The sequence below is a fragment of the Falco biarmicus genome, chromosome 1 (genome assembly GCF_023638135.1).
Source record: "Falco biarmicus isolate bFalBia1 chromosome 1, bFalBia1.pri, whole genome shotgun sequence".
Classification (NCBI taxonomy): domain Eukaryota; kingdom Metazoa; phylum Chordata; class Aves; order Falconiformes; family Falconidae; genus Falco; species Falco biarmicus.
In genome coordinates this window covers 31,781,788-31,807,677 of record NC_079288.1, presented here as the reverse complement: position 1 = coordinate 31,807,677, position 25,890 = coordinate 31,781,788, and the positions used below count along the sequence as shown (strand labels likewise).

The 25,890-nt window shown below is 43.9% G+C and overlaps 1 protein-coding gene across 3 annotated transcripts in view; it reads right to left on the bottom strand.

Moving 5' to 3' along the window:
• Positions 1–22,675, bottom strand: part of MLXIP (MLX interacting protein) — a 53,564-nt gene extending 30,889 nt beyond the window's left edge. For 2 of the 3 annotated variants that reach the window (XR_008820547.1, XM_056330148.1), the window contains exon 1: positions 22,228–22,675. Coding sequence is in view for 2 of the 3 variants with exons in the window: in XM_056330148.1 (XP_056186123.1) it covers positions 22,228–22,598 (371 nt within the window). In the remaining variant the exon portion in view is untranslated. The remainder of the gene's footprint in view (positions 1–22,227) is intronic. The other variant, XM_056330142.1, reaches the window with a different exon arrangement.
• Positions 22,676–25,890: the final 3,215 nt, after the last annotated feature.

The following is a 25,890-nucleotide window of genomic DNA, read 5'->3' as shown; positions in this document are numbered from 1 at the left end:
GAAAAGCAGTTAATGAATGATCTTACAGGATATTATAGTGATGCTTTTGACTCAGTAGGGACAAGGCAAATGGGTGACCAGGTATGGGACAAGTGAGACAGCATTCACAGCTTCTAGGATGACTCAAAATTTAAACCAGTAGCTCTCCTTAACGCCGAAAAACCATTCCATCAATAAACTCAATGGAAAAATTCCTGCCGATATCAGTAGAAGCATGAGCTCTGATATAAGATGACTCACAACAGAAGAATCCCTTGTTCTCCTCCCTTAAATCAGAAGATTTTAAGATGGCCTTCGGTCAGCATAAAACCATGTGACAGAACCACCCTCTGCATTTAGACAGAAGTGGACATTTATCTGTGTGCAAACCCAGAAGTTTGGGGGTTTTTTCATTAATAATTAGCATTAAGAAATGCTTGCATTTTAAGAAACACCGACTTTTACGAAGAGCACTGAAGTGGCAAGGAAGGAGAGTTTTAAATATTAAGATAAATTCCCCCCAAGACAATCTCAGAAGCCTGGGCTGGTCAGCTTACATGACCTCTACTTAATACGTTGAATTTGAATACGTTGATTAATTAGAAACTATCTAGCACAGTACAGTAGAACTTAGGGGGTTTTATACAGCTCTAATGCTTTATTAAGTTGTTTCTGATTCAACTTGCAGTTCCCCATTTTTTTATCTACCTCAGAAACTGCCAAAACAGTACCATAGGATTCTGTTTCAAATCCTTTTCTAGTAGAAGACAATAGGGAAGACTCTGCTGTAAATACCAACCTGAAAAATCCCCTTCCCCCATTCAGAAAAAAAATAATTCTCCACACCATGACATGTAAATGTTGCCCAAGCGAGGAATTTCAGCTGGCAAGCTGTCTTGCAATTGCAGTGAACTTAACACTCACAAAATAAGAGTTCTTTAAAATGCCCTACGAGGGAAGAAATGCATGAACTCTTGCTTAAAAATAAGGAAACAATGAGACTTAATTACAGCTACAAAGTGTATGGGTGATAGCACTAGAAGCCGGACACAGATTTTTTGACATACCACCGTACTCTGCACATAAAACCCTCGTTTCCACCCTCTCATCTTTCACTTGTTTTGACATGTAGGGACAAGGAACATTTCTGGCTAGAGTTGGCTCTCTATCTCAGGAGAAGTTATTTTTTCCTGTTGCACTCAGATAGCACCTCGCCTAGATCTATCGTACATGGAATTTAAACAAACCTCTGAGCGCTGCAGCTCGGATTCCACAGGCCTGACCCTGACGCCCAAATATATATTTCCAGCAAACACAGCAAAGATACCTGGAAAAGCAGCTACTGCAGACCTGCAGGAATCACTTCTCATATAGACCATAGGCATCTTGTGTACTATAGTTGTAAGCAAATTATTTTGTTTTCAAATGTGCATTTTGTAAATTCAGTTTACAGGAACAACCTAAAGAAATGAATTCTGTTTTCCTTTTTAGTTAACAGATTCACATTACCCTTTATGGTATTACTTACAGGTGCTAAAAGACCTCTTTTTTGCCTTGTTAACTCTTGCCTCAAAATCTAACTCCTCTGTGCCTTCCCAGATCCCTTCCTGTACATGATCACACCATTTTTTGAGGAGGACTAAGAATTTTCCTTTTATTTCAGGTGATGGTAATAAGGCTCTTAATTTAAGCAATAGAAAAAAAAATCTGATTTGATATTACAGTAGCTAAATAGATCAGCTCTTTCAGCAACACAGAAAAGGAACTTTTTGGCTTCTCCCCAGCATATTTTTTTTTTGAAGGCATGGTTTTAGTTTGTTTTCTAATCTCCAATCTGTTTTGTTAGGGAGTTGGGCCTGTCAGCTCAGCTCTTCAAGAGCCAAAACTAACAGTATTTCCCCAAACAAAGGTTCATTCAGAGAATCAGATTATATGCATTGTGTGCTGGAGCAAAGAGGCAGGCAAGTGAAACAAACATTTCTACACTGAGTGAGTGCATGTAGGACTTGCGAGGAGGCCACACTTTAGCATCTTACTATTCATACCTACAAAATTAATCCCAGCTGCAGCCCTAGGATACTAATCCCAGGCAGTGCTTATTCTAAAAGCAAGCATTAGGGCAGCTCATTTTCTTGGTTAGCTAGTTCATCCTCCTTACCTGAAATCCTCCCAAGGCAGCAGACTCCAGGTTTGTGAAGGGATGTTATATTGCCCATACTCCGCAAGTGACAGGGGGAGTTAAGTACAATAAATAACTTTGTGCTGGAGTTAAGTACCAAACCCTCCCCACTGTTTGATTCATCTCCTTTTAAAAATAATACTTCAATCTTGAGGACAGCGATACTAATTTTAGTCCATTTGGACAAACATTTTTTCCTCTATCATATTAAGAAGTGTTAGAAAAATAAAAAAAAACCCCAAAAATCAAAGTTATCCACTGGCAAACTGGAATCACAACACATGCCCAAAGAACCTGTTATCTAGGTTGATTTCAGCCGGGAAGGCTGAGGTATAGGTCTACTGGAAAGTAAAAGAGCAGTAGTTACACCAGAGGCAAACATTCCTGCCAACGAATGCACTATAAACCTTCATTTATTTATTTTACAGACTGAACATTATTTTAAGCAAAATTTGGAAGTTTAACTTCATTTGCATAACGGAACGTTCGCAGCGTGTGGGGCTCTTGCTCTGACAAGGACCGTGTCTACACTAGCAACATGTGAAAGGACCCAGTAAGAGTTGTGGCATGCTGAGCACTACCGTGGCTTATACCAGCAGACCCGTGCTTTGCCAAGGCAAGGTACCACAGCCTCCCCAGAGAAAAGCAAGAGCTGAAAAACTCGTGTTTTGAAAGCATTATCACACCTACACTGACAGATTTTCATGCCACCATTAAATCAATCAAGGAAAGGAGTTTCGCGCTGTAGTTTTAGCATGGCCAAGGTCTACTCCATGAAGAAGAAAGCTTGCAACAGCTGGGAAGGACCACTGGAGAAATGCTTTCAAGAGAAGCAAGGTTTCATGTAAGTTACAAAAGGGTAAAAAGCCCTGAAACATCACAGAGCAAAGGGGAACGTAACAGTAAAAATACCAAGGAGACTTGGAGGCTACAGTGTCCTTCAGCCAGTATCCATTTAAAGACTCAGAATATTTAGACAGTTTCTGATTTCCACACAGAAATCAAAGAATATTTCCAGAAATGTTCCTGCTTTTCAGACATTTTTCTTGACTCACTTTACTACAGAACTGAAACAACAAGAAACCAGAAAAAGCTTCCTAAGTAATGCCACCAATATTTCGGTCAAAGGCTGAGAAATGGGCCTCACCATCACCGTCTACCACTAAATCTCAGGCAAAACCTCTCCTTGATGCCTGCTGTCCTTGTGTTTGCCCATCTACAAAGGTCACACACTTTGTAATTTTACAAACATTAGAACTTCATAAAATGTCATATACTTCAACTGCCAAAAATCAAGAGATTCTTCAAAGAACTACCAGATATACCATAATGAAGACACTGACATACAGGACTTCCACAATGCTGTGAGATCCAGGACCAGAGGCAAGATACCACCACTTTCACTTGCCCAAGTCTGAAATACCAGGACGGAAAGCAGCCCCCATGGCCACAAAGCATGTCAGTGGCAAAGCAAGGACAGACCACCAGCCGATCATATCCCAGTCACACGCCCCATACTAGAAATGCAGCAAGAGTCAGTTTTAGCAAGGATTAGATTTACATATTTCAATTTACACATTCCCCAGCTCTTGGTGAATTTACCAGCATGACAGAATAATTTATTAAGTATTTTAACATGCTCAGTATGAAAATAGTATGAAGGGAACACTGTAAAAACTGAGCTGACCTGCACCTGCATTATCATTTTATTTGGCATCGCTGTTTCTCAGCTCATGTTTGGTCAATGAAAAAGAAGAAAGCAGTCTTAACTTTTCTCCCACTTGGCTACAGAATTCAAGACAACATAGAATCTATTTTTATCTCCATGGTAAAAGCGTTGTCTGTTTACAAATAAACATTAAATAATTCGTATTTTCTAAACTACTTCTGAGGTCTGCTAGGAACACATCTGTGGGTCAGATATCACTGTGGGCAAAAATGTCAGGTCTCCTCAAACCTTCCATTAGAAGAAAGCATCATTGCAAACACTGTCAGTTGTTAAAAATCTTACAATTAAGAGAGCTACAAACTTCTGCAGTAATAGAGGCTTGCTATATAAAAAATAAACTCCACAGGGAATTGTTCTGATTTTTGTTTAAATAAACACTGCAAGTCAAAGTTTCTATTCTGGTATAGAATATTAAAAGACACAATCTGTAGTTTTCCTGGAAGATTAGATGTAGACGTGGAAAGCATACAAAGTGAAAATTATCACAATTTCTAAGTAACCCATTAACCAAAAAAACAAAAAAAAGGGGGGTGGTTCCTTTAAGGTAAGAACTAGTGATTTAAGCATGGGCTTGAACCTACACTGTATAAATTTAGCACAGACTCTATACAGGGGAGTTCAAATCTCAGCTGAAGTGAACAACAATGCATGTTTAATTCTGAATTAAATCCTACATAAAAGGAAAAATATCACTACAAAAGGCAGGAAGCACCTGAATTTATATGTAGGTATGTTTGCACATTTTTTATTATGAAAAGCCTTTATTAGAGGATCAAGCAATCCGTCCATATCCTAAGCCTCCATGCACAGAGTAAATGGCATGCAGCGCATCCTGAATATTTGGCACTTTCATTGACGACCTCTCATGCTTTTAGCTTTTCGGTGCTCACACCTTGATTTACAGATGATCACTTAATCTTAACAAATTCCTCACAAGTTTTCTGCAGTGCTTTCACCCTCATTTTGCGGGTAGGAAACAGAGGCATAGACGCACTAACATTTCATTACCCAATTCTCTGATCTGGCCTGTGTGAGATGACATGCCTGCCTTTGCCTGCAAAACTGCATCCAGTTCCCCTTCCTGATCTCCCACCATGCCAGATGGACCTCCGGCCGATGCTCTGACCACCTCTATAGTCACTGCTTTGACTACTTGCTACCTCCAGTTTCCTAGAAAATTATAATCTCACCAAGTTTAAAAACAGTTTCGCAGGACAGCGCACTCCACTTGAACACGGGCCACCACCTCACTGAATTTCAAGGCCCTGCTCTGATCCTTAGGGTAATATAACCTTTAAAAATGATTGAAACATTGATTATTTATTTTTAAACTTAGGCAATATATTTTTTTCCAGTTTTATTAGTGGAACAGACCAAATCACTTTTAACTGCTTATGAACAGCTTCTCATCCAAAAAAGCATAGGTTCAGACATGGGAAAGTTCAGATCAAACAGTTAAAACTATCAAAAATACAGTTACGCAGTGGGGATTTGTGGGCCACTTTAAGTACAGGAGATGTTACCAGTGCTGCCTACAGAAAGTGCTGGGTAAGAGGGTAGGAAGTCAATTCTTTTTAATGTTTTCTGCAGCGTAGCTTAATGCCTCCTGTTTTAAAGGACTCACCCTTGTAACAAAACGATCATGTTATCTCTGTGTTCAAAGCAGTAAGCATGAAACCTGCTCACAGAATGCCAGACAGCTGTTCTCCTCCAGCAAGCTGCAGCCCAAGAATTGAAGTCAAGCTACCAGAGATGCAAAATTCCAAATCCAACCCCCTCTCCAGTTCCCCTTCGCTCTGGTGCCAGGACTGCAAGGTTCATGTAGCCGAGTCAGTGTCGTGCCCTGGGTCAGACTGACCGAAGATGAGTCTCCAGCATCATCCACAAAGTTGTCAAAAATATTTTTAACACAACCAGCTTGAGAAATTTCATTTAGGGAACGCATGCTCTATTCTTTGCCTGAAAGGAACTGAAGACAAACATTAGCTTTAATATACGTTGTGACTTTGTAATTCGCAATGGTGCACCAGTAACTAACACCATGATCAGCAGCAGTGAGAGCTGTGAGTTACAAGATTTTCTTCACTGCATCATCTTTACCAACAGCTTTCTGTTCAGCTCCCTCCCCGCTGCATGCTTCCCTTTCAGAAAACAGCCACCACACTTCAATGCACCCCTTCTCCTCTCCAGTACTTCCTCCTCCTCATCTTGCCTCCCTGCTGCTCAAAGGTCAGAACATTTTGGTGAGGCAAAGGAAACATATATATATACACACATATATGATGTTGCAAGTAGTGTTAAGTTCTACTGCGATCTTTTCTTATGAAACCTCTGCTAAGGAGGAAGAGGAACTTTCCTACTGCTATCAACTGTTATGATGCTGAGCAACACGTCGTATTAATAAATGTATCAACAAAGTAGTTCACATCAGATCAATACATTTGGGGTTTGTAGTTTTTGAAGTGTTTCCTGTGTGCTGTCATGCATGGTGAGAAGTAAAAAGCGTCATTTTAAGAGCAGCTTCAATATGAAGGGAAGTGCTCCTACTTGCTTATTTCACAGTCTCTTGAAATTTTCCACTTCTTCCTAAAACTCGATCTCTGCTGCTGGCTTTCTATCAGCCTTCTCAGAATCAGAATATTCATCCAAAAGCTGTTTTCCGATACAGATGATCGGGAACTGGTATGGCTGCCCAGTGCACCTTCCTTCTCATTTAAAAGGACAACTGTTGACAAGGGCCTCTTGTACAGCGAGCTACGAACACATCAGGATCCTTTTGAATGTTAAGGCCTTAGCCTAGATTAATAAACTGAGCAAGACGTGATGAGTTGGGACTTTGTTTTAAGCACCTAAATTATGGTTCAAAGACTTTTTACACACAGAGCTTCTGAAAAACCTAAACAAACCGTATCAGCATGGCCGATCAGCGCAGCTCTCTGAGCAGCACACATACCAACAGGAACCCAGAGCTGTTTACCATGCGCAACAGGCTGAGAAACCTGAAACCCCCACTTTTGCCACAGAGGATAGCGTAACATTCTCTACACCACATTACAAGCCTATAAATACACTGCAAGACTTCAGGGATCTTACTCTAAAAGCAACTGAAGTGTTTTCAAAAGAAGAGAGGCTCCCACACCTCTCCCCCCTGTGACACAAAGCCTTCATACCAGCTGTCTGCAACCAGCTCCCTGCAGCATGAAAAACACCAGACTTATTACCAAATGCAGTTATTAAAGACTCAAGGCTGCAACTGCACATACAGTTTATTCCAAGTTTACATAAAAGCTGAACCAGAAACTACACCAAAGACAGGAGTATAATAAAGGCACTGCTGTGTTACAAGTAAGGTTGGTGAAAGATTTTTTTAAAAAAATTAAAAAAAAAATTCGAAGATAGATAACACAGGGAGAAAACCACTTCCAGAGTTAACATAAACCAGACTGGAACGAGGGGGGGGGGGGGGGGGGGGGGGAGCTTAAAATAAATAAATAAATAGAAACACTTCTAGAAGGCCATGCACGTGTCAGAGGAAAAGCCTCTATTTAGAGCTTTGTTGGACAGAAGGGCAAAAAAATGCATTGATGATGCCTTCACCAACACCAGCCCTTCACTTGGGGAAGATCCCACAGTTCATAACATCCCACAGAACATAACACAGTGTGAAGTGGCAGCTCCTCCTGCCACTGCTACAGGAGCAGCCACAAGCTCAAAGCCCAGCAGTGAAAATCCCTGGGATTCACTGGGCCAAGACCACAGCCTCCTAGGAAAAAGTTCAGCCTTCAGAGAATGAGGAGTGGAAAAAGAGACCTTCACCTCTGGGTCGCCAGCTCACACAGGAGCTGTGGAAACTTGTCTGTAGCGCTGCAGGGAAGGCTGTGTGAGTGATCCTTCCTTAATTAACTGGGACATGGGGCGGGGGGAGCATATTAATGCTCGTGACACACAATCCTCCCCACACTTTTCCCAAATGGCTCTCACTGCCCATTTAGCACTGGACAGGCCATGGGAGATACCTGGTTCCCACACACAGATGGTGGAAGATCAGCCCTGGTCCTCAGGAAAGCGGATCCAGTCATGCTGAAAAGCAGAGGTTGTTACTTTGTCATGGTGGTGGTTGACATGCGTGCACTGACACATGTTGCACAGCAGTTATCTTTATAAAGGAATATTTAACCTCACTATATGCAGTGAGTGTCAAAGACAGACCTTGGTTTTATTGCAATATAACCTTACAAATTCATTCCTTTGCTCACAGTAGCCACCATGCTTAAATACCTACCAGCAAAACAGTTCAGAAATTCCCATGCTGTTCACCTGTGTACTAGTCAAAAGACACAACTGGACTGATTTATCCCCTTTCCTTTCCAAGAACACATTTTCAAATGGACTGAGATGGTTTACGTCCCAAAGCAAGCGGTGACTTCCTGAGTAAAGCATATAGCAATACCAGCACTTTTCTGAATCTTTCTACAAACCAAAAAACCCCATCCCTAAATGACCCTCACACAGGTCTCCTCTTTGAACCATGTTTTCCCCATGTGCCAAAATCACAATAACCCAGCCTCAACCTTCACTCTGTTGGGTCCCTTCGAATGCTCAAATGAAAGTTAAATAACACTTCTTACACATTTACTGCTACAGAGAGAAGCAATCTCTCTAAACGTCCTATGATCTATCCTCCCATTTTAAAAAGCCTGCTATATCCACACAGCCTATAATCACCACATGCAGAGGTCAGACCCCAAGCCTACTAATGTGCTAATAAAAACTGCTAATAAAAATTTTAGGCTCCTTAAGCTCTGCTAAGATTTTTACTGGAGATTTGAGTGCTCTACTTGTACGGCTGGGTACTGAAAACAGATGGGATCCATGCTGGGCTCCTAAACAACAGCCTTCACAGACCAAAACTTTATGAGAAACAGTAATGAATTGGGTTTTATTGCAGATTTCTGTGCATCTACTTACAGAGTCTCCAAGTTAGGCTGTGCTCTTCAATAACATTTGCTGATTTGATAAAGTAAATGAGCAAAATCTAATCACAGGGTTCCTCTGAAGGGTTAACTATTTCACACAGCATGAGAGACAGACCAGTACATAGGAATGCCTCTTGTTGCCATGCAGTTTGATTACAGATTACCCCCCTGTCATAGGAGATATGACTCAGATCACAGAGTCATTCAAGTCACAAACATACTGGCTCTCTGCTTTCATAATACAGCGGAATACCCAGTACCTTCAGACAGCTGGTTAGGGAAAGCAGCAGCACAGAACGAGGCTGGAATCACAGAAAGCAGCTGTGCAGCAACACGAACTGGGCTTATCTGCACCTTCCAAACATCAAATGCCGCTAATATATACTGCCCCGTGCTGTGCTGAAGAAAACACATTTCTGTACCAAGCAAAAGCTATAAAACAAGCATGCTCTAAAGCTGTAATTTTTATAAGCAAAAGACAAATTTCTTATTTAGAAAAAAAAGAAAAAAAAAAGTAGAGCAAACAGTGGAAGTGCTGCCTGGAATTTTTTCACAGCTGATACTAAAATGTCTAGCTCACTCTAGTACTTGGCACCAGACCTTGCCTGCTTTATCAAGAACTGGAAGAACACCCATAGAGGTTGGGCTAAATGTCCAGCTTTTCCAGTACTCCTCCTCCAGCAGTGGACATAAGCAGGTGCTTGGGGAAGAGTGAGACCAGGGTGAGCATGTTGGTATGACATTTCCTCCAGCTCCCAACCACCAGCCCCCTACAGCCCCGCTCAACTGTAAAGGAAAGTGACATTAACTGTTACACAAACCTATTCCCTAAAAGTGAACTGGAAGAACTACATTGTTTCTCCTTTTGCTATGTTTATAGACACTTATTTCCCACACACACACCTGAGTTGAATGCATGTATTGATTTGGCAGGTCTCTGCTTTGAAAAGGGAGGGGTAACGACATTTTTAGAGGACAGTCACTAGGGTGACTACTGCAACAACCGGGATGCCCCAGCTTTTGATTAGACTACTTCAGGCTCTCAGCTATTTTGCAATTTCTGCTTTCTATTTCCAACAGGTTTTAGGTGTCAAACATGGTTGCTTATTATCTGAAATAAGTGCAGTTTCCTCCTTGAGGATATCTGCATCTTTGATCAAGTCAGTTCTCCCATCCCAACACAAGGCTCATTTGGAATAAGCTGCCAACATGCAAAGAACTTCTCTGGCTCTGTTGCAGATCTAAGTATTTCACAACAATATCCAAATCCTTTGACTTAGTCCTTCCTTTCTAAAAGTTTCATATCCTCACGTGCATGTTCCTCCCCACTACAATCCCTCCCTCAAAAGCTGTGTTATAAAAAGCAAAAGCAAGTAGTTCATTCCCTTGCGCTGCTTCATGCTTTCCCACATCTGGCATGCCACCATATATTTTCTATTCAAATTCTCTCAACCTCCATCCTGTCAGGGACAGATGTTTACCAACCAAACAGAAAGCTGGACTAAGCTGAAGTATCTGTGCAGATACTAATATGCAGGAGTTTGAATATATACAGTGAAACATTCATACCTTCTTTGGACAGTGCACAGAATGAGCTAACGTGAGAAGCATGACATGTAACATCCAGACCATTACATGCTGCAGACAAGCAAATTTCAGAGCCCATTCCTGAATCCACAACGCAGCTTCTCAGAACTAGGACTTCGTTGTGTTGCCCCTCACTCAAGCACCCCAAGTTCTCCTGATGCAGGCAGTTGTCACTGTAAGTATTATTAGCAGAGCTTGACTTGCCATGGATAATCTTACCCACACAGCTACAGCTTCTACACAAGGATTCAGAAACTCATCAGAATGAGCAAAGACCAACCATCCTAGAAAATAACAAATCATTCTTTGCTCTGGTAAAGGTGGCAGCAGGTAATATCCACATCCATTAGTGCAACAAGATCGTCCACTGGCACGTCTGTAACAGCTGCCAGGCATTTCCTTTTAAACTTTTTTTTTTGTCCTTTTTAAGTGCATGCCTTTCCTTTTCTTACTTTCTTGATCACTTCTGCCTCTGACATACTGCAAAGTAATAGTTTTCAATTACTAACAGGCTAGACCAAGTGTCATAGCACCAAAAGCAAAAATCTGCGTAATAAGAAGATAAGGGAGAGCAGTCACAGACTTCAAAGAAGAATCACAAAGAACTGAAAAGCTCTTCCACAATTCACGCTCCATTTGGTTCCTATCCCTTTGGGAATGCCGTCAATAGTGAAGACAAGGAATAGATTTCGCAGCAGCCTAAAATCTGGATGCAAGATGCAGCAAGACAAATATAGCAGAACAGCCTGTCATGGCTCACACGTATATTGACATGAATGTACAGTTGCAAGACGGTAACTAAATGCAGTGGGCCTCAGTTATTTTTAGGTCTATTGTGAAACCCCAATGACACTTCATTTCAGCTGCTCCAAAGATACAATACCACCACCATCGCTCAGGCCTGGGCTCTGTCATTACTCCTGGTTTGATGGTCTGAGTCTAACCCTTGCCCTACACTAGAATTTTGCTGCCAAGGCGATGAAGCCCCTGGCACAGACAGGGCAATGCAGACAAGACGAATGTTTTGGACAACTAGCTCACATGGGCTGGTGAAGTGGTCTGGCTGTTGGAGAGAAGATCTGCCGCATTGCTGCAGCCCTGCTAGAAGTCTCATAGCCATGCTGGCCAAGGTCACTTCAGCTGACGTGCCCTTGAACTGCTGCAGGCAGAGCACCCATTACTATGGGACCTTGAGGGAAGGGAAAAGTAAACAACGCCACAAAGGGAAATGGAGGCCAGGATTTCAAGTAAACAACCCAGGCTAGGGAGTTCTGAAAACAATGAACTTGACAGATTCCAGGAGCAAAAGTGTCCTTCATGCCTCTACGATGTTTGCTTGGGTCTTGTTACACAGACGTATCACTTAAGAAAATCTCCTGCTGACATATGAGGACAAACAGGCTTCACTGTTGGAACGATCAGTGAAAAGATGAGGCCTCATCCTGTTTATGTACGCTTCTGCAGATCTGTTCTAGGCAGTAGTACAAGAAGCAACACAAACTCTTCAGGACAGAACAGTCTCGTACACCTCTTGCACCCAGGCTGGCAGGACACAGCCCCAGGACCAAGTTCCCGTATCTATCAAGGCTATTCTAAAGGCAGTAAGGTGCTGGTGTTCACACAAGCTCTTGACACAGCTACCTCTGAAGCAGCCACATAAGCAGGACACTTTTAGAACAGCAGGGTACATAGGGCATAGGAGGCAAGCAGTGCAGAGGGCCACACGTATGCCACACAGAGGCTTCAGACCAAAGCAGGCTTGCAAGCTGCCACCTTCCCCCCAGATTTGCAAGACCCCAAGTATAAGCAATGCAGGTGCTGTCTCACTTCCAAAACCAGCAGTGGCAATCCTCTTTCGCAAGAAGGGCAAACCTATTACACAACAGCGAGGCTATCTGGATCTTCTTACTCCCTCGGTCACCCTCCTTAAGACTCAACTCTTCAATCCTTGTTCTTATTCACAAGCCAACCCTAGTACAAGTAAACCCCACCTAACACCAGCAAAGACAAGACTACCCTTTTGTCTCCCAGCTGAGATGGAAGAAGCTTTTCATGCTCCTGCAGAAGACCAACTCTTCATGCACTAAAGGGGGTAGATCTCCAAGCTTTCTTCCTTTGCTCCTTCAGCTGAAAACAATCTCAGGTCTTCTGTTTCTGCTCTGAACCGTCCCCTGAAAATTCTGTCCTTTGATTCCCAAATCACAGGGAGAATGCATAGGGAAATATTGTTAATCTGCAATTGAAGAGAAACACAAACACCACATAGGTACTCTACCCATAAAGATATCCTCTGCTTGCTTTGGTGTGATATAGAGCAATAAAGATGCCTCTGGAAATCCAGAAATCTCCCACTATATAAAAAAAAAAGTATTTCTCCCTGTATGTAGCAAGATATTTCCACACACAAAAAATTCAAGTAAGAAAAGGCATTACATATAGCAAAAAGGACTGCAGCATCCACTGCTTCCTTGCGCTACACCATCAGCTAAACTAGAAGTAGAGCAGAGTCTCTAACTGTGTGTTACTGTTGTAATGTACTGTGAACACAAAACCAAGGATCAAAAAGCTGTCTAACAAGTCATTAAAATTTAACAAGTTATTAAATTATTGCTCTGCTTTTTAGAAGAAAAAAAATAAAGTGTCCTATTCATTAAGTAGCATGCTTAGCTACTTAAACAACTGAGCTCCTTTCCTAGCATCATGGTATGTCACAAAATGTGTCATGTCAAAAGGGTTATCTGTAGGTCAGCAGCGGTCTGGCCAAAACACACTTACATATCACTAATTAAAGAGAACTAGATTCTTTCACTAATACTCTGCCATATGATAATCCCAGTGGTGGCCTGCAGGCCCTTCCCATCTGGCCTGTCACCTTTTGTTTTAGTTTCAAAAGAGACAAAGCGGCTCCGAGAGCCACTTGCAGCACCCTGGGCTCTGTACCTGTGGCCACGGGCTGATAACTGACCAAGGGAAGGAATCATTTCACTGTGCCTTGGGCTTAGATGGCTTGCTACAGTCCCCTCCCCTCCCATTTTCTATTAGTCATCTGACAGCACAGCTGTACAGCCCGACTTTAAAAATAGTGGTGTCTCACAAAGGTAACTGTTGCTGAGCTTAAGGCGCACCCAGAGTTTGAATACCTTAAAGCACAAACTGAAATATGCTTAATAGAGAGGGAATGGGGATTACCCTGCAGCCAGCCATTTACACCACAACAGACCAGCCAAGGTGTCATCCAGGCTTTCCTTTAACACTGCTCCTCAGGGGCATTAAGCCTGTAACAGACCTAGAAGAGATTGTCACAAGTATGAGAACTACAGTAGGATATCCCACAGGAGCCGGAGTAGAGAAACACCTGCTCAGTCCAACACTGCATTTCACACAGTGAGGCAGCAACTGCAGCGCATCAGGCCAAGGGGAAAAAACGCAGACGAGGAGCCCTCATCAGTCATGCTGGCAGGGTAAAGATGGGTCCCTACCAGGCACATCCTTCAGCTAACTGGAGTGTCACACTCGCCTTCTGAACAGATCTCTCCTGCAGAAAGGAGCCACATCTCATGCGGCAATTAAGCATTTGACAGTTCAGGGAAGCTGAGGCCTTTTAGACTTCCAAGCCCAACAAAACAACTCTCCACAGATGAAAAATCCAGATTCCTCTATGAATAATATAGCTCCCAGGGTTCTAAAAGCAGGAGGGTTTTCTAGATTCTCCAGAAGGCCACCATCAGCAACAGGCTCGGCAATCCTGAGCTGATGCTCCAGATACTCAGGCTTCCTTGGTGACGGCATGAGGAGAGTGATGATGCTTCTCAGAACCACAACTACCAGTCACGGCAGAAGCAGGTGCTTTTCACAGGCAGTTCAGTGAATGCCAAAGGCAGTCAGCAGCACACTGCCTTCCAGAAGCATTACGATTACCATTAAAAGTACCAGCCTGGGCTTTATTACCCTGTAATTTGCATCTGTATGGTTCCTCATCAGTTACAACGGCCAGTAGCTTTTCTAACAGGTGTCAGTAAGCTGGCATATCTTCTTCCTCTTCCCATCCTAAATCTTGCATTTGTCTCCTTTCCTTTATTATTTATATTGTAGCTAAAGTGTCATCTGTGGTAAGGCTTCCCTTTAGGCTCCTACACTACCTCAGTTCTGAACTTAATGCCTTTGTTTCCCCCGTTCAAAAAGACCAATACACACATCTGGGTCTCTGAAGTGTTGAGACTGTTTTGGTCATTTTTCGAGGGGAGAAAGGGAGGAAAAAGCAGTTAACTGATTTATCTAAGATCAACAAGCCAAGGAACTAAGGGCTAGCGAAAAGCTTTGTGCTTGTGTCACAAAGCAAATAAGCTGTGGCAAACGCACACTAGAACATTTCCGATGGCGATTACTGCTTCACTTACAAAGAGATGTCTATATTAATTATATTATGAATGGCACCAAGTCAGCATGTTTTATGTTCAAAACAAACAATCAAAAATGACCTTCCAACTCCCATTTGAGCAAACAAACAAAAAATTATTTTGAAAAGACCATGTTTAGAATTTCTATTCTAGTAGTAAAACTATTAGAAGCAATTTCTGGAAAACCTAGCTTTTCCTAACGCCATGTTTCAAGCCTTCCTGCTTCAGAAACTTGTGACAATAGTGTAACTCTAGCTTGCATTAAAAACAATCAGATTCACGTTTTTCCATCACTGTCAAAGAACCGCCTCTATTTTCTTTGGAGGCAACTGAAACAAGTACTTTTCCTAATCATCTTCATAATTGTTTTATAGACATGGTAAAGGTTTCCTTCCCAGAGTGAAAGGAAAATTGTATGAAAGCTGTAAAATATTTCTATAGCCATCAAAGAGTTTAGAAAGGTCGTCTTTTTCCTCAGAAGTAGCTTAGAAGTTTTGTCTTTAAAGAAACTGCTTGTGCCAGTGATGACAAAATATCAAAGGACAGATGAGGAAAACTGTAAATGTAATTAATTTCTGCATACAAAGGAAAGGAAGTAGCAAGCATATAGCCTGGAGTCTGTTAATTAAAAATTAAATACCAGATTAAACCCAAACTGGTCCAAGTTTCTAAACTGGTCAAGGTTTTTTTCCATTGTTTTATTTTAAAAAGACAAACCTTCCTCTCTGACAGCAAAAGGAAGCAAGGCAGCATTAGAGGAGCCTAACCAGGATCCCCAGCTCTCCTGCCCCCATTTTACAGCACAATCATCCATGAGTTCCGTACCTGGGTCCATCTCGCTCACTCTCTCCCTTTATCAGGGACACCCTCATGAATTCTTCTATCTATCTTCCAATCTAACTCTCCCATCACAAGTCAAAGTGCGAGGAAGAAATACTGGAGTGATGAAGAAACACTGGACTTCATCTCCAGCCACACCTTCAACCACCTACCCTTACTTTCCAGACCATCTTCCCTTTCATACCTATTTCTCATGCCTTGAACAGCACTACACCTGCGCCCTCTTTCCTCCCCAACTCATCATTATCCATTCACCTTTGTCCTTTTGATCAGATCTCCTCCAAGTACAGCTCCAATCTCTTTTCTTCTCCACAATGTCCCTATCATTCTCAGAGACTCCCCTTTCCTTGCTGCCACTCCATCCAGCCCTGCTGCTGAACACTTCCTCGCTCACACGTGCCCAGCAAGTTAGTGACCCAGACTCAAACCCACCCAGGCAGCTGAAAGGTCATTTGTTTGAACTGAAATTCACAGTATCTTCTTCATCTTCCTGTTTCCATCCCTGTGGCCTCCTCTATCAACATCATCCAGCCCACCATGTGGCTTTATCTTGGCCCTTCTAAATCATTCAATGCATTCCTCAAAGATCCCCTTATTTTATTCCAAATTCCAGTGAGCTTCTGGCCTCACTCCTTGCCCTCTCAACTCTTCCTTCTTTGCAACAGATCTCCGAGTACTGTTATTAGGGGGAAAAATTCCACTTGCACACAAGAACTTGGAGAGTTCACTCTCTACTTCAAGCCTGGCAATTTCTGTGCAAATTTAAAACGCCTCTCCAACATCTCTGAAATGCCTGGCTATCAGCACAGTATGTCTACAAAGCTCCCTTTATTCCTCCCCACCACTTTCCAGCTTGCTGTATCGCTAGATACCCCTTTGTTTGATTAAGACTAATCATAGCTTAAGGACACAGAGGACACTTGAACAGCTGCTTATCAACTCTGCCTTCCAAAAGAATGGATTCCCCCCCCCCCCCGCCAGGAGAGTAACAAACAAGAATGATTCACTGACCTACTAAAGGAGCATGTGGAAAAACATGAGTAAAGCTAAGACCTGAATTTCGGGTTTCTTGGCTTTAATTCCTCTTTGCCACTCGGCAGAAAGAAATTAAAACCGGTAAGGGGGAGAGATCTGGAAATCAAAGTGTTACTTTCTGTTGCCATCGAACTCGACTTCATTGAAAGCACATCATAATCACGTAACACAAAATCTTCGCTACAAGTAATTCCAAATCTCACAGTTCAGCCAAGCTTTTCTCCAACCACGCACAACTTACTGAGAATTTGCAATATGAGGACAAACTCGCCTCCTCTTCCCTATTTCACCAACCCATCAAAAATTATGATTATGAAATCCATGTTAAATTGAAGCCAGAAAATAACATCTGTTTACTGTGTGAAAACACAAGACAAGAGAACTACAACAAAACATGTAGATTAAATACTAAATCAAAAGATACTATCAAAGATGTGCTTTTTTAATAAAAATGTGACTACCATGTATCACACCTCTGTAGTAACACCTTACACAGGTCACACACCACTAAATGCTTGTGACCTGAAGAGCCACCAAAAAACCATGAGCAGAATGAAAAAAATTTGTCCTTATATCTAAATCTCTGTCCACAGAATTTGTCTTTTCTTCCTCTAAGTCATGTGTAGCCCTCAAGACACCAAAACCTTAATTTCCATCAAGGCCTTCTCACATCACCACTACTAAATGTTTGCTTTAGCAAAGGAAATGAATATTTGAAATGAGAACGGTTCAGCAATCTTCCTGCAAACCTCTCTGAGGTTCAAGGTTGTCAAGGTGGAATTTAAAAGTGCATCTTACATAGAGCTTAAAAGCTTGTGACTATATCAAGCATATGACATAAGCAAGGTAAGAGGCTCAGTAACAATGTCCTGATTCATATCACACTCTTGCTTTGAAGTGACCCTTAACCACAAATACAACTCTGCTCAAGTTAACCTTGATTCATAGGATGAATATAGGTGGTTTTATCAGAGTAGTTTCTACAAGCAGCATGTAAAACGTACAACTAAATTCTGGAAGATTTTAATCTCAAACCTGCTCTCACCATCGCCAAGAACCTCCCAAAACACATGCTGCATTTAATAAAGAATATGTGGCAAAGGTGCTTTGGAAACAAGCTGATCCCTAATGTCAGTCCACTGTTGAAAGGAATATTTTTGGCTTCTATCTACATGAAGTGAAGGGGTCATATTGCTAAAGAGGAGAGATGAGATCTAGAAATGACCTGGCAAGCTTTTCAAAAGGTAGCCTTCATCACAGTTCCCAGGCTCCACTCTCCTGTTCTGTACAGCTTTACAACAAGCAGGATCCAGAAGGTTTTAGACAAGTATTTTATGCCAATGTTAACACTCTTACCTAAAGCACAACACCTGGCATGTTCCCTAAGCTCTTCTTAGAAGGTGAGAGAACTCTGAGGCTACTTAATGATAAATGAGCCCACTGAGTCATCTTCATCTACCCTACCATACCCTACCACTAAGACGGACATCGACTGACATAATATGTAACAGAAGTTTAGGAACAACACCACCCACACTGCGTGTGAGCAGTATCTTTAATAATTCCTAAAATACAGCTTTGTTTACACGAGGTACATGGCCAGCCACAACTGACTAGCCCATTCTCTCAACTGCAGAGACTGCCCCCCAGCACTGCACAAGAGGGGAAGCTTCATAAAGAAAATTAATGTCTTGCATGTTCCCAGAGCCTCATCAACCTCTTATTTCTTTACAGGGCATGGCTAAGACACACTGGGTGAGTACGAGCTGAAGTCTGCCCTGTCCCTTATCCATTTTACATCTAGAGACAGTAACTAAAGAATCGACTCACATCTACTTTCTCCAGGAATAACACATTGTAGTTCCCACTCCCTGCCGTGATAACATTAGCCCTTCCAGCACGATTTACCTCTCCACCACCTCAGCATCAAAACCCCAGAGATAAACTAGCACAACGCTGCCGATTCCTACGCACACCTTTCAGAGCTCCACGTGCAGCGCTCAGAACACGCCAGTCTGCACTTCCAAGTGCATATTTCAGGTTTTGAACCTTAAACTATATGTTACTGTTCCCAAAGCAGAGCTTTCCACAGGGAAGTCTAATGTCCCCATATTCCAGCCTGTTAGGGCAATGAATAGTTCACAGCACCCTTTCACAGAGCATAATTTTTCACTTCACATAAACCTTCATCTTGCATTCTACAAGGAGCTGAACATTACTCTTCTGCTGAAGACAACAGCGCTCCAATACAAAGGCGAAAAAAATCTTCTGTTCCAATCTCAGAAAAAAACCCAAACTCTTCATGATATGCTGTGGTTAGAACATTTCAGAACACAATTCAGTTTGGGGAAGCTACTTACGGGTAATGTAATTATTTGGATAATTGTAAAGTTTTTAAAGGGCTTTAGTAAATTATATAGTGAGATTATGTATCATTTGACTTAATTCTGCTTAATAACCATTGTAAGGCATATAAACATTAGCATAGTTTCTCATTACAATGAACAGTGTCAAAGGTCATTTTCATTTCAGAAAGCACTTTTTTTTAAAAAAATCTTTTTGCCTTTAAAGTGTCCTGACTGCCAATTATAGCTACCTGCACACACCAAGACCTGCAAGGTCACATTGTTTTAAAGGGCTGAGATGAAGGGGCTAAAAGAGGAAAGCCAACGTTCTTTTATCTTCATCGGTGTGGTATAGTTCCCACAGTCAATCTTGTAAGAAAAACGGGTGACATTTAGGTAAAGTACAGCCCACGTGATACCTGTGGTAAGCCCTAGTGTTTATAAGTAACTTATTGATTTAGAAGATTAAAACAATTTCCTAACTGTACAGGGGAGTATGCTATGGTCGCATTTTTTCCTCTGTGAAATGGCTCATCTGAAATTAGGATCTTGAACCTGCGCAACTGGATACGTGACTGAAACAGCTATGATGAAAATTAAAATCAGGTTAGCTTGTACTGCTCAAAGGCAAGAGGGAATCGCTTCCCTTGTGTTCAGAAATAGCTTTTATATCATAAAAAGTTTGACAGTTAACAGCACAAAGCCATATTAAAAATAATAATAAAAAAAAAATGTACAGCACAATTAAAAGAGCCCAAGGCCACACTGTGCATCCCAACACGAACGTGATTCAGCATAAACCATCCTAGGCAATGACTTAGGTAATCTAGAAAAATTTTGCATTCTAACTCATTGGTATAGCTAATGGATACCATACAATTACATGCTTCTTTTTAAAACTTTAAACACTGAAATACTAGCAATGGGTGTCAAGTGTCAATAAATATTACACACAGAGCTCTGTTGCAGCAACTTCCTTGTTTTTGTATTTAACATACTGCATCACCCCAGCTATAGAAACACGATGAGCTAACTCACGCCCTGGTTGCTGGTTCTGCAACAGCCACAAAGCAAAACCCACACTTCTTCACCTTTTTGTTTTACAGTTTTTAGCATTGGTTTCCACATCCCCCAGTCCTCTTCTAGAGTGAATTTCTATCAGGCAAAGGCAGTACGAGAAATGTAAACACAGAAACTGCATGTTTTGTCAGTGCTAGATCAGATAGACAATAATGGGAAAGATACAGCTGAGGCAACAGCAACGAAAATATCCCCATAAGCCAACCAAGATCAAATCTAAGGTGGAAAGGTTTGACCTACGTGCTTTATCAATCATTTGTTAAATGGTGATGACTCCTCATTTCATACCCACATTCATCACCCCACACTAGACTTTTCAAATTATTTTAATCCTTTTGAGACCCAAGTTTACAATTAATTTCTTAGGCAGATTTTTTTAAAAAAAATCATCACAAAGCCAGCAAGTAAGCAGGCTGAATCTGGGCAAAATGTTTCATGGTTGCAGTTAAGCAAACCTTAAGGTATCCATGTACAGAAGTATTAAGAACATGCTTTCCTTTGGTAGCGTCTAAGAAGGTATTTTCTGCACCTTGCCTCATACTACCATCAACAAGCAGGGTAGAATTATTTCTGCTAAAACAGATTCGGTGCTCAATTTATGCATCTATATCAGAGTTCAGTATTGTCAGATTAGTATCACAGAATTATTCCTTTGCATTAGATGTTTCAAAGTCCAAAGGACACACTAATTGCAGCACAACAGAAACTAAAGCTGATAGAGGCCGATGAGAAGATACGCAAGAGAACTCTAGTTCTGCTTCTTGCAGTACTTGGTCCTTTGCATGCTCCTCTCAGTTTGTACAACAAAGGCAGCCTGGTTAATTTCTAGTTAAGTTTTACATTTTTATTCCTTTTGTAAACACAAAGAATTTATGTCTGCTGTTGAACGCACCTTATCTGACAAGCGGTCTCTCGCCAGTAATAAATTGCTTGGTAAAAATGAACAAAATGAGATGATTACTTACATTTTTGCCCTAACTGTACAGAACAGATAGTTCTACTGCTTCCTCCTCATTGAGTAATACTTAAATAGAGGAATTTGGGGTGGGCAAAGTTAATTTTCTTCTAGCAAGCTAATATGGTTCCCACAAATGAAAATAAATATTTCCGTTGATATGCTCAGAGGCATTTTCCGTCATGCCTTTTAATCAACTTCCAAAATAGGCTCAACAGAGAACATCAGATTAGATCCAATTATTGCTATATCACACGGAACAAAAGACTCGAGCAGGCACACATCTTTTCAAAACATTTCTATTCCATAGCTCTGCCTCCATTTTGGATGACAGACAAAGGGAATAAATGTGAATATAATGCCTTATTAAAGAGATGAAAAGCAAAGCTGAAGTCTGAGCAAAAAGGTGCAGATAAACCCTGGAAGTGCTACCACCAGCTGCAGCCCCCGGAACAAAGGGAACAATGACAGATCCCGAATTGGTTGTAAAAATGAAATTGCGGGGGGGGTGGGGGGGGTGGGTTTAGAAAAAAAATGGAAGAACAAAAAAAAAAAAAAAAAAAAAAAGAGAGAAGAAAAATTAGCCGGTTTTCAGGCCGAGCAGGGCACAAAGGTTCCCTGCACCCTTTAAGGGTCTCTCCCGAGGCTGTTCAGCACGGGCTGTCCCCACTAGCCCCACGCCTGCCCGCGGGATGCTGAGCGCTGCCGGTGCCCCGGAGCCCGCAGCGGCGAGGCGCCCCCCGCCGGGACGGCCCCGCTCCCACCCCGTAACAGCCCGGCCGCTCGCCCCACGTCGTGCGCGGCGGGGGAGCCGCTCGCAGGCCTGCGGGAAGCGCCCGCCGGGATCCCAAAGCGCACCGAAAACAAAAGCGACACGGTCACCCACGCGGGGGGGGGGGGACGGGGGGGGGACGGGGACACGGCGACAGCGCGGCCCAACGGCGGCGCTCGGCCGCCCCCGGGGGTGCCGCGGCCGAGCGCCTCAGGCCCCGCGCCGCGCCCTCGGGTCCCCGCGCCGCCGCCCAGCCGGGGCTTTCCCCGCCGCCGTGACTCACCCTGGAGCCGCTCGGCCCCCCCGGGCCCGCCCCGGGCCCTCGCCCCGCGGCCCCCGGCAGCAGCCGGTACCTGTAGGCCAGGGACATGCACTCGAAGAGCTTCGTGAGGGAGGCGTCGATGCTGAGGCGTCCCCCGGCGCCGCCGCCGCCGCGGGCCGCCCCAAACTGGTAGGTCTGGCAGGTCTGCTCGTTGACCGTGTCGAAGTCGTAGCCCTTCTTGGGCGGGTGCTCGCTGTGCGGCGACGAGACCATGAAGTGGCCCGAGTGGATGATCTGGGGGCCCGGGGGCTGCCCCCGCCGCGGCCCGCACCGCCGCCCTCCGCCCGGCGAAGCACCCCCGTCGTCCGTGTCCGAGGAGTCCTCATCGGGCTCCGTGCGGGGGGACAGCGGCCCCGCCGCCCCCAGGAGCCGCGCCGGCCGCATGAACACGTCGGCGGCCATGGCCCCGCTGCCGCCAGCCGCCGGCCGAGCACGCCGCCCGCTCTGCGCCGCCACCGCCCCGCTCCGCCCCGGGCCGGCCCCCGCCGCGCTTAAAGGGGCCGGAGCCCCCGCTCCGCCCCGCGGCCTGCGCCCGCCCCCGCCGCCTCCCGGGGGGCGAGCCCGGGCCCGCCATCGCCACCCCTGAGGTAGCGTCGCCTCGGGGAGAGCCGCCGGCCACCATCACCCGCCGCCAAGGCCACAGGGAGCCGCCCGCCGCGGGATGTTTTCCCTCAGGGAGAGCCGCGGCCCGCCATCAGCGCTTCCCCTCGCCCACCGCCCCTCAGCCAGCAGGGCGCCTTCAGGGGCGAGGGCAGGAGCGCCCCGCCGCCTCCCCACCCCGACCCGGGCAGCTCTGGGCCGCAGTGACACCCGCCACCTTGTACCCTGCCCCTCGGGCACGGCCCGCCGCCGGGCATCACCTCACCGAGGCAGGGGGCACACCGCTGCCGCCAGGCCCCGGGCCCCGGTGCCGTCCCTGCTCCTCCTGGGCCACGGGTTGAAGCCACCCAGTGTGGCACTTCCATCCAGCAGAACATCGTCAAGGGGCTTCAGAAACATCCCTAAACTTCAGGGACTCATAGGGGCATGAGAAGATGAAGAGGACAGCCCAGAACTGGCTGAAGGATGTCAGGAAGTGAAGTGCTATAAAGTCCATGGATTTCAACTACCTTCAATACAGTACAATTGCTTATTATTTTCCAGAAGCAACCTGTAAGAAGCCAGGGCAGACCTGCAGCAGGCGGGCTGCACACAGCTGGAGGGATCACCCATGGCCGCAGAGGCGCTGGGACATGGAGCTCCTGCCGCCATCCCGGTGGCTCACACCCAACCCGCATACCTGCTTGGCGGTGTGTGGAAAGCAAGCACAACTGTTCCAGGGAAAGTAGTAAAGATCAGCTTTCATCCTTCTCAGAGGCATAAAGGAAGCAATGGATCCTGGAGGCCAACATGAAAGCACAGCAATAGGCCCAGCAGATGTGTTAGTCTGGGGAGAGAACAGCAGCTCACAGCACAAAAATCTACGTACATACGAAGTCAAGGGAAAAGATCTCTAGCTTGCCCTGTAGAGCAAGCCTCCATCACCAGGACAGCATTCTTGGTGACATACTCCAAAGTGTTTACACTAAACTGCTTATATTGTCTCAGTTCTAGGACGTCATACTTAAAAAAACAGGCTCTTCTACACAGTCATCCTCAGGAGGGGAAAATAAACCCCAAACATTTAATTGCCACATGCTACTTTTTCTGCTTTGTAAAACTAGAAATAAGGGAAACTCAAGAGATCGAAATAGCAAGTCTCGGGCAGGGAAGGAAGAGACATTCCTGCAATATCACAATTATGCCCTTGCAGTGATCTAATATTCTCCATTAAAGAAGGCGAAATCAAGATGGGTCACCGTTTAGGGGAGGAATGGTAAGTCAAATACTTCCCTACACATGAAAGGAGCAGTAAGGCAAGGTCACATCATGTGAAGGCTCTGTTAGAAATCTTTAGAAGTCAAGGCTAACATTCAGCTCTTAGCATCACATACAACTAAAATTCTTAAGAAAAGGCCACAATCATATTTAGCTTGAAAGCTGGCTATTGCTTATATTAATGTTGGTTTCAAAAAACAAGGAAAAAAAAAAAAAAGAAAAAGAATGCTACCCAGACATTCTGATTGGGAGTACTTTAAGTACAAAACCAAAAAACATTTCAAAACAACATTCAGTTTTACAGTATCTATTTTAAGCCTTAAATGTCATTTGTAAAGAACTAAACCTGAACTAAAAAGAATAATCACAACACACATGAATAACAGCACTGTATACAGTACTTCCATGACAACAGCTTATACATTCACCTCACAAAATTATGAGCAAGCCACACTCGCTTCTTCCAGTATGAGGAGGGGTAACTTGTTAAAATAAAGTTGCTAGGTAGCAATGCAATTTTCTAAGAGTTAGCAGTACACCAAACCACCATTTTAAATAGGGGTAGCAGCGTGAAGCTGTAACTAACATTTGATGGTTTGGGGTTTTCTCCTCTAGTCATCCTCAGTGCAAATACCACAGATGCAAGGGAAGAGGCATCCCTTCAAATAAATCCAGTTATTCTGGAGACAGACCTCTTGGTTTGCCTTTTTAAGATCAGCATTTACGTGATCAGCAACAGGTCAAGACTCCCGGCTATCCTCTCCTCCTCCACAGTAAGGCATGCTAGGAGGCACAGAGAAACACTAAGGGCCACAGCAGCCCCTCTCGAGTATGCTTTTCTTACCGTTTCTTTTTAGCAATCTGCAGCGCAAGGTGAAACGTAGGCCACCATCTTCTGATGATGTTCCTTCAACAGCAAAGGCTTTTAGCACAGGAGGAGACAGCTGTTTACAGACTTAGAATTCAAGCGTAACACGCGCTGAACAGAGACATTCAAGCTGTTTAAAAATATACCCACAGTGTACTCCACAACACTTAGTGGTAAGAGATTATCCTCCTAAATCTAGACAGGAAGATAAGCATTTGTGTTTTGATGAGGCGCAAGAGCTCAAGGAATGTTACTCACAGCCTCAGACTGTCGGGCGGATGGATGGTGCCCCTGGGAGTCCACCCATCCCATTACCACCTCGCTGGCTCCTCTGCCACTCCTGCTTCCAGGCAAACCACAGGGCCAACCTCCAGCTCCCTGCCCTGCTGCTGGGCTCCACTGTTGCTCACTCCTTTACCCTTCACTGGCACCAGCCTTACCTGTTCAGAGACCTCTCCTTCCCAGACCTATCTTGAATTACATCCTTGTTTCTACCTGTTCTTTTCTCTCTCTCCAGTTCCACCCTATCTATAATTCCTCTATGTAAGTCTGCTGATTTGTCACTAAACCAGAGAAGAAAAAAAACTAACTAAAATGGGTAATTTTCTTCCCAGATTAGCAAATTTCAGTGTTTGATGAGAGGATGCTATGAGCACCCCAGTAAATGCAAGGGAGGCAACAAAACCAAGCTGGGAGCAGGCAAGCTGGCTGTGGCTTGCCCCTCTGGTAGCAGTGAGCCAGCAGACCAGTTCAGCTGTCTGTGAAACTGCAGGCTACTTTGGGACAGAGCACACAGAACACTAAAAATAAGCGAGACACTTTATATCCAACTTGAATGTAAAGAATCTTTCCAAAACTCTTAAGGAGGTATTTTTTTTCCCTTGCTAGCATCAGACTCGAGCATGTTTCCAAACTGAGGCATGTTTCCACACTATGCCCTCCTCCTCCTTCCAATTTAAGTTGGACAAC